At 39.8% G+C, this 8,690-nt stretch overlaps 1 protein-coding gene across 1 annotated transcript; it reads left to right on the top strand.

Annotated features, from left to right (window-relative positions):
* Positions 1 to 294: 294 nt before the first annotated feature.
* LOC149281192 (odorant receptor 131-2-like) lies at positions 295 to 1,161 on the top strand. Its single transcript, XM_089499543.1, has one exon. The coding sequence runs from the start codon at positions 295 to 297 to the stop codon at positions 1,159 to 1,161; it is 867 nt and encodes a 288-aa protein (XP_089355669.1).
* The last annotated feature ends 7,529 nt before the right edge of the window (positions 1,162 to 8,690 follow it).

The raw sequence follows: 8,690 nt of genomic DNA, 5'->3' as shown, positions 1-8,690 counted from the left end.
TAGGATGGGTCGGCTAATCTGGAGGAAGAGATGAGTGACCCAGAGACCCAGGGAAGCAGCCCTTCACCCGAAGACTCCGGGTCAATCCCAGTTTCCAGATATTCACGTGTATCCTTAAAAAAAATGCGCTTTGTAGTATTAATGCTCCTTCTTTTTTATCACAGATAAAAACCTATATCAGGAGGAGCTGTATAGTAATACATATCTCTCATGAGATACATGAATATCTCAAATCTCCAAAGCAACATCACGCAGGGTTCTACACAAACCGGACTAAACCTAGAAATTCTAAGGATGACAATTCTGACTCCAAATCTCATCTGCTTCCTCTGCTTCTTGTACCTTATCGTCATCATACTGAAGGTCTACTTCACGACGCCCCACGTCCAAGAGAACGGCCGCTACGTCCTCTTCGCCCACATGCTTATCAGCGATTTGATTTACCTGACCACGGCCATAACGCTCTTGCTGTTTTCGATATATTCCGTTTCCTTCCCTGTCTCGATTTGCTACGTGATAGTTACAGCTTCCTCGTCATCCTTCAAGGTGACGCCATACATTCTGGCCGTCATGTCTCTGGAGCGCTACGTCGCCATCTGCTTCCCGCTAAGACACGCGGAATTCTGCACCAGACGGAAATCTGGAATCGCTGTGGCGGTGGTATGGCTCGTGGGCCTAATTCCTAATATCGTTGACTTCATAATGCTGTCCTCCTCCGTTAACGTCAACTTTTTTCTAACGTACGTTCATTGCGCCCGGACCTCATTATTAAACACCGCCGAGCAAAATACATTAAGGTCCTTCATCCACGCCATGACCTTCACTCTGGTCGGACTTATAATCGTGTTCACGTACGTCAAAATCATGGTGGTTGCATTGAAGATTGACTCCGGTAAAAGTTCCGCCTCGAAGGCTAGCAAAACCGTCATGCTTCACGCCGTCCAGCTCCTGTTGTGCATGACAGCGTTCACTTACCCCATCACCGAGATGTATTTGAGAAACTATTTCATCATGTTACCCATACTCAACTTCTCTCTCTTCATGTGTCTGCCGAGGTTTATAAGCCCGCTTATATATGGCATAAGAGACGACGTGTTCCGCGATTGTATCAGGAGATATGTGCTCTGCAAACCTGTAAGGATAGATGTTAATGCCATCTAAGGTCAAGTCAACATTATTCCTGATCATGGATGAATTTATGAATTTTATGTATATTTTATATGCGTTTATGTAGCAGAAAGCATTGTGACTATCATAGAATTATTTAAAGTTAAACTGATTAATGAAGTCATTGCAACTTGTTATTAAATCACGTGTCAGCAAGCCAACATTCATATGGTTCCTCAATCAGATCAGGTGGGCCATACCAACATGGGATGAATCCATTTCACCAAAACACGGCCCCAGGCAAGAAGTCCACTACATGAACATGTCATGTCTTTTTTTTTATGCATTTAGAATGCCAAAGTAGACAACGTTGTGTTTTGTTCACCCCCTACACAAACTGTCATGCACCAGACCAACTTCTACCCATTGGGGGATTTTCTGGGGTTACCCTGATTCAGGCGCCCCGGGCAGCTGCCGGACTCGCCTGATACTAAGACCAGTCCTGATTAAATTTTATTTAACGTAGGCTAAAACATGAACACGAAACATATGTTTAATAAATTGTAAGGAAGTATCATTTGAGCATTAGAGTTCTTCTGAAACCGTCTTTCTGGTCTTCTTCTGGTCATGCAGAAGGCAGGATAAAGAGACCTCAAGCTAGAAGGATCCATACTGTCCGTACAAAGACAACCAACAAAATGCAAAATATCTATTGTGGTGACATAAATAAAAGGTTATAGCATAAAGTTTATTTATTTTTACTTAATGGTGGCCATTTCACAATGTTGAAGGTATGAGTTACGGAAAATAGGGCAAAACAAGCTGTTTCCTGTACTGGAGATCCCTACTTTCTGTTTGGTCCCCATGTTAATGGTTGCCAGAACCAGCTTGCACCTAGTGGGGTAAATTATCATGGAGATCCTAAAGGGAAGTCACCATTGATGGGTAACTAAAGGACTACATCTAAATCCAGATGAGGCGCTACCAAACCTCCTTGAACGGCCACAATACAAGCCATAGCTGTCTTAACCTGCTTCTGAGCCCTCTCGATACGCACTAATGGATGAGCCACCGTCCACTTCAAATGTCTCAAAACTGATGAAAATCTGCCTTCATTCGGCTCAGAAGCTCCAGAACAGGCATATGTCCTAAATCATTACCCCCTGCATGCAACAAAAGGACCTTGGGCACCCCATGAAGGTGGTGTGATATCTCTGGAATCAAAACCCAGGTTCCTAACGGAGAGTCTTATCGCTGCCCCTCTCGCTGGACAGTAAACATAGGAGTCCCGTATAGCTTTCCATAGAAAATAAATATAGAAGAAGACACCGGCCTCCGCTTATCCTGAACCCAAATTCTCTTCCTATAGCCTGCTGAACACTGAATTAATACTAAATTAAGTAAACAGGGACACAATCAAGTCTTATGTCAAAGCAAAGAATAGTATGATCCTGGCACCCAATGTAAATCAAACTCCAGTAAGAACAGCCAAGAGAACAAAAAAATTACAATTTAAATAAAATTACAATTTATTTGCCTTTATTTTCTCTCTCTCTCTCTCTCTCTCTCTCTATATATATATATATATATATATATATATTACAAAACCACACTTTATGGAAAAATTAATAAAATTATACCTTAAATAAAATTTACAAGGTAAACCTATTTACTCGCTTAATTAGGATCAATTTATTACGGCAGTCACATATGAAACACAGTTGGGAAAAGCAGACGAGAGTGCCACGAGAGAGATCTCTGATAATCATGTAATTAAACCACATCTCGCAATACGGAAAGCGCTGATCTGTCGGCGTATACAAGAGGTTAATTACGTGAATACTGTAAGGGCTTGGAAACAGATAAATATTTTATGCAATTTATTGAGAATCAGACCGACAGGACCTGAGCTTCCCAAATCTACTCTCGCTGTGCTGCATGACCCACTTCACAGTAAGTAATATATATATAGTATATATAGTATATACTGTATATATATATATATATGTATATACTAACAGAGAGAGAGAGACATTATGCATATTACAAAACAAATAAAAAATGGCTTTTACCCAAGAAGAAATTTGATTCAAATATTTATTTTCAAATATGGTATTCATTTTTTTTACATTTTTTTTGTTATTATCTAGAATTAGAATCGTATTGCTGGAAATACAAATTGTTTAGTTTTAAATGGGGGGAAAATTAAACAAAATGACTAAATCTTCAGGATAATATTATAAATGAGCATATGGTTCTTGTATCTCCATTGGAATAAATAGGACAAGCACACGGTGCTAGGACTCTTTGGCCAATACAGCAGCAGAGTTGACCGCTCGCCCTCCCTCGAAAAATTGTTTCTTAGGGTTCAGCGATGAAGCTTTGTGGTTGGAGTGTCGCTTTAGTGGAGGGTCCCCTTTGAATAATTTGGGTAAGTTTGAGCGGAGCGGGGCAAATCATATTTTAATTGTTAGGGATTAGAATTATACCCCTCAGACAGTATTCTATGGTGGGGCAGATTTACCATGGCTTGTTCTAGAGGTTTGTATCTCAGTGGGTTACCATATGCCTGTGAAGGACACTTTTAGACCTTGATCTGTTTGCTGATAATATGTTAAAGTTAACTCGATGTGTGTCTAAGAAAATTAAAACGTTACAGGATTATAAAATATGCCAATTTAATTTCCGATCCTTCTTGGTTTTTCGTCTCATTACTTATGGTGTTTTTCCATTAACAGGGAGAATAGTTGAAAAATAGGGGGCTTCCTCTGGGCCATGGGCCGTCCAAGGGTCAATTCCCCTTCTAACCACAGGGATAAGCAAAAGGAAGCATGCAGATTTATGACTTATTATATTAGAAATCATAGATATTAGAAACATGGAATCCGACGACAGAATGATTCAGATCTTATCGTTGGTTCCTGCTGTGAAAACCTCAAACTATAGACAAAGTTTGTCTTATATTCATAGTCTATTGCTTATCTCTATTAATAATGCTTATAAACCACCGTTCCAAAGTTTGGGGTCATTCAGCTGTTTTCATGGAAAACAAGGACATTTCTGGCTGTAACATAATTGCAAAATGATTTTCTAACGATCAATTAGCCTTTTAAACTTAAATTTGGATCAGCGAACACAACGTGCCATTGGAACACAGGAGTGATGGGAGTTATAAACATATATATGAATATATTCCATTAAAAGGCAGCCATTTCCACCTACAATAGTAATTAATAGTAATTAACAACCAGGGGAAAGTTGGTACTTTCTGGCCCGGGGGCAAGTAAAGCCCATATGCCCCTTGCCTCCCCCACATATGCACTGACACACATATGTATACACACTTACATAAACCTACACACTCATGTTAACACTAACATACACGTACTCCTACTCAACACACAGTAATGCTAACACACACTCCCTCACACACTCTTATACGTACATGCTCACACACAAACACATACAAGTCACATACACATTCATGCTCACACACTTACACATTCATGCTCACACACATACATAACATGCAAACACATGTATACATGCACTCTCATTCTAACATAAATACATTCATTCATAAATACTCCCTACCACCATCATTTCTTACCTAATCTTTATCTCATTCCCTTCTTTTTGCCCCTTTTACCACGGGATCACGTAGCCTTGCTTTACATGACCCCACTGTTTACCTGTCTCCCTGGGCGGCTAGAGAGAGAGAATCATCAGATCTCCAAAACTTCTGAGGCTGTGTTTCCTGAAGGGATATGTGATCCTATCGTCCCTTCCCTGACTAAAAGGCCTGCCTGAGGGCCAGATCTTTTTGGTCCCTCTCCAATGAGGTGACTCACTGAGTCTTGAAAGGAAGGAGGAGCCCAAAAGGGTAACCTACCTTTACCACAAAAGAAATCCAGCTAAACTAAAGCCTTTTCAGAGAATCAAACTATTTTCAATCAAAAAAGAGATTATTCTTTCATATTTGCTTGTTTTCACTTAATTATCAATTAAGAAATTTCTATTGTTTTTTTCAACTTGCTGCTTCGTCCAATGTTATGTTATACATATTTATGGTATTAGTCTTTATATATATATATATATATATATATATATATATATAATGTGGGTTTTTTTCTAGATTTAGAACCCAAAAAAGGAAAGAACTGCAATTGTTGTACAATGCAAAATTCTACATCTCCCTCCGGAAATATTTTCCAGATTATGAGTTTCAACAGCAAAGCCATTGAGATTGTGAGGACGGTCCTCGTTATCCTGATGCTTCTCTACTTTTGCTTTTTCATCTACTTCATCGCAGTGATACTAAATGTCTATTTTACGACACCTCACGTCAAAGAGAACGCCCGCTATATCCTTTTCGCTCACATGCTAATCATCGACACATTGTATCTGGTCACTGGGCTTATTCTGTTACTCTGTGCACTGTACTTAATATACATCCCTGTTCCGATCTGCTATATCATTCTTACTCTGGTATCGTCGACATTCCGAATCACGCCATACAACTTGGCAGCCATGGCACTGGAACGCTACATAGCCGTCTGTTATCTCCTAAGACACGTAACATTCTGCACTCCGTCAAGATCCAACGTGGCGATCGCGTCTATGTGTGTAATAGGACTCATTCCAAATGTCGCTGACTTCATTGTCCTAAGCACATCCGTTAATAGAAAGTATTTTTCTGTTCATATAATCTGTAGTCGGGATAATATGATATTTAATGCATTGCAAAGGGATATAAGGTCCTTTTCAACAATAATAAGCTTAACCCTGGTAGCGGTGATCATTTTGCTAACGTATATCAAGGTCATGATGGTTGCTCGCCAGATCAGCTCTGGAAGTTCTTCTGCTTCCAAGGCTGGTAAAACGGTAATGCTTCATGCTTTTCAGCTCCTTTTATGCATGACCTCCTTTACATCAATGTTTACGGAGCCATACCTTAAAAACAACGTTATGTTCTCCCTCGTCTTAAACTTCCTCTTGTTTATGTGCCTGCCAAGGTTTCTCAGTCCTTTAATCTACGGGATAAGGGATGAAGCCTTCAAGCAATGCTTTAAAAAGTTTTACCCTCACAACTTTAAGACATTCATCAACTTTAAGATCAGGTCAAGTAAATGTGATGTTATTGCCTCCTAGATGTGAGGTTCTTAATGAAGGTCCTTATGCACCCCACTAAGATCCCCTAGCATGAGAAGAGGTCCATCACGGTCTGCCTTTTAGTACTAATTAGAGAGCTTCAGTAGAAACAGAAAACCTGGATTGTTGGAGAACATGGGGGACCGACATTGAAAAACAAGATGTTTGTAGCTTAAAACCATGTTGGTCTCCACAGTGATGACTTTTAGTGGACAGTACGAGTTGGGGGTCTCCAGCAGGGGGCTTCTTAGTTGTGGATAAGTAGCTCTCACCAATCTCATGTTAGTCTTTCAGCCCCAATATAGAAGCCACCACAGAAAATGGATAGAAAGTGTATCTCTTCTAACTCAACTAACCTTCAAATAGATAAAAAATGAAAATTCAAGTCATCAGGTAGTATTTCAGACCCGAATAACCCTAATCTATAGAAAGATGACTCTTTATTCAATACGGTTATGGTATAGTTCTCATTTTTTCATTAACTATTAGTAGCTTTCATTAAAGAGACACTGGATACCCCTAATCCAAAGTATGTCAGGAGTACGTCAACGTGTTTGGTTAATGCAGTTGTTACATAATAGCATTAGCTACCATATAGTGTACTATTATTGTTTATTGATTTATATAGCGCCATCATATTCTGTAGCGCTGTACAATGGGTAAGCAGGACATAACAAATAGTTCACCACATAACAATCTGGACTTCCGGAAATTATCTACCGCTAGTCATTGGTCTGTGAACAAGAGTCAAGCAGAGGACTAAGATGGTCTTAAAAGAAATAAATTAAACAAATAATAAGATAATAATAAAAAAGAAATCTTAAATATTTTGCTCAAAACTGTACAGACATGAATATTTTTGAATAGCTATAGATTACTCAGATTAGTTTTACTTGACGTAGCAAATAAAAATGTAAATAAAAACATTGTCGTTTGTTATGCTTCCACTGCATCTGTCTGTAGTCCGAGATAACTGTTCACAAGTGGTTTCTCAAGCCACAAAGATTTGTCTGGTGCTAAGAGAACACCAAAAACCCCATAATCTTACATACAGTGGCCAACAGATTGAAGAGAATTGAGAGGACCCAATGGAGCACAGACAGCAAGCCTGATGGGAACATGTTACCTCCATTGTTTTGGTGCTCATGAGCCTCTAATGGATCAAAGGAGGCAAAAGATCCAGAACGATTACCTCTGCTTTTCTCCACTTATTGCTTCTGTATGCAATAAGATTGATGTTTTCTTTTATCAATTAATTTTAATCAATACGCTATCTAATATTTGAGAAAACATTAAGTCATTAGAATGTTATTACATAAATCTGTAAGTACTGTGATGTCATGCAGGGTATTAAACGTACATTGCACACATATACTTACTGCGGAGGGTATTAAACGTACATTACTCACATTTACAGAAAGCTCAGGCGAGGTGGGGGTAAATAAAGGACTCTGAGGAGAGTTGGCCAGGGGAGTCAAGCTAGCCCTGCTCCTTTAATTGTCCCTAAGAGACACTGTCTTTACACGCACACCTGCCCATAAACATACATATACACATACACTGCCCTTACATACACCTACCCATAAACACACATATACACATACACTGCCCTTACACACACTTGCCCATAAACACACATATACACATATACTGCACTTTCACACACCTACTCATAAACACACATATATACATACACTGCCCTTACTCACACCTGCCCATAAACATACATATACACATATACTGCACTTTCACACACCTACTCATAAACACACATATATACATTCACTGCCCTTACTCACACCTGCCCATAAACACACATATACACATATACTGCACTTTCACACACCTACTCATAAACACACATATATACATACACTGCCCTTACTCACACCTGCCCCTAAACACACATGTACACATACACTGCCCTTACACACACCTACTCATAAACACACATATCCACACACCTATCCATGAACACATATACACATACACTGCTCTCACACACCCCTGCCTTTACACACACACATATACACACCATCTTCCAAACACACAAATACCTACACTGCTCTTACAGACACCTGCCCATACACATACATCTGCCATTACACCCCTTTCTTCCCATCTCTAACCATTCTCATCTTCCATCCTCCATCCTGTCATGGGAGCGCAAGTTCTGTCACTCCAGGCCTCTGCTTTAGTGCTGAGGTTTGAAGTGACTGACCTTGCTCCTTAATGTTGGGCCTGTTGGAGGGGGATTGTGATCTCTCCAATCAGCCCTGCACATTGGGCGCTGTTTGGGGAGATCACAATCTTGCTCCTTCCTCGGCGTTGCCTCAAAGATCGGCCCAGGGGAGGCGGCCTCTCCGCTTGCCCCCTCCCATATAGATATGTTATTGTTTTAGGGTATTTGTGTTAAATCACATTGCTATCAG

The sequence above is a fragment of the Sceloporus occidentalis genome, unplaced genomic scaffold (assembly GCF_023333645.1).
Source record: "Sceloporus occidentalis isolate IW3139 unplaced genomic scaffold, rSceOcc1.0.p SCAF_137, whole genome shotgun sequence".
Taxonomy (NCBI): Eukaryota; Metazoa; Chordata; class Lepidosauria; order Squamata; family Phrynosomatidae; genus Sceloporus; species Sceloporus occidentalis.
Note: the sequence above shows the minus strand (reverse complement) of the source record. Positions and strands in the feature narration are given on the sequence as shown.

Coding starts and splice junctions, on each gene's coding strand:
- LOC149281192 (XM_089499543.1), top strand. CDS start 295: ATGACAATTCTGACTCCAAATCTCATCTGCTTCCTCTGCTTCTTGTAC.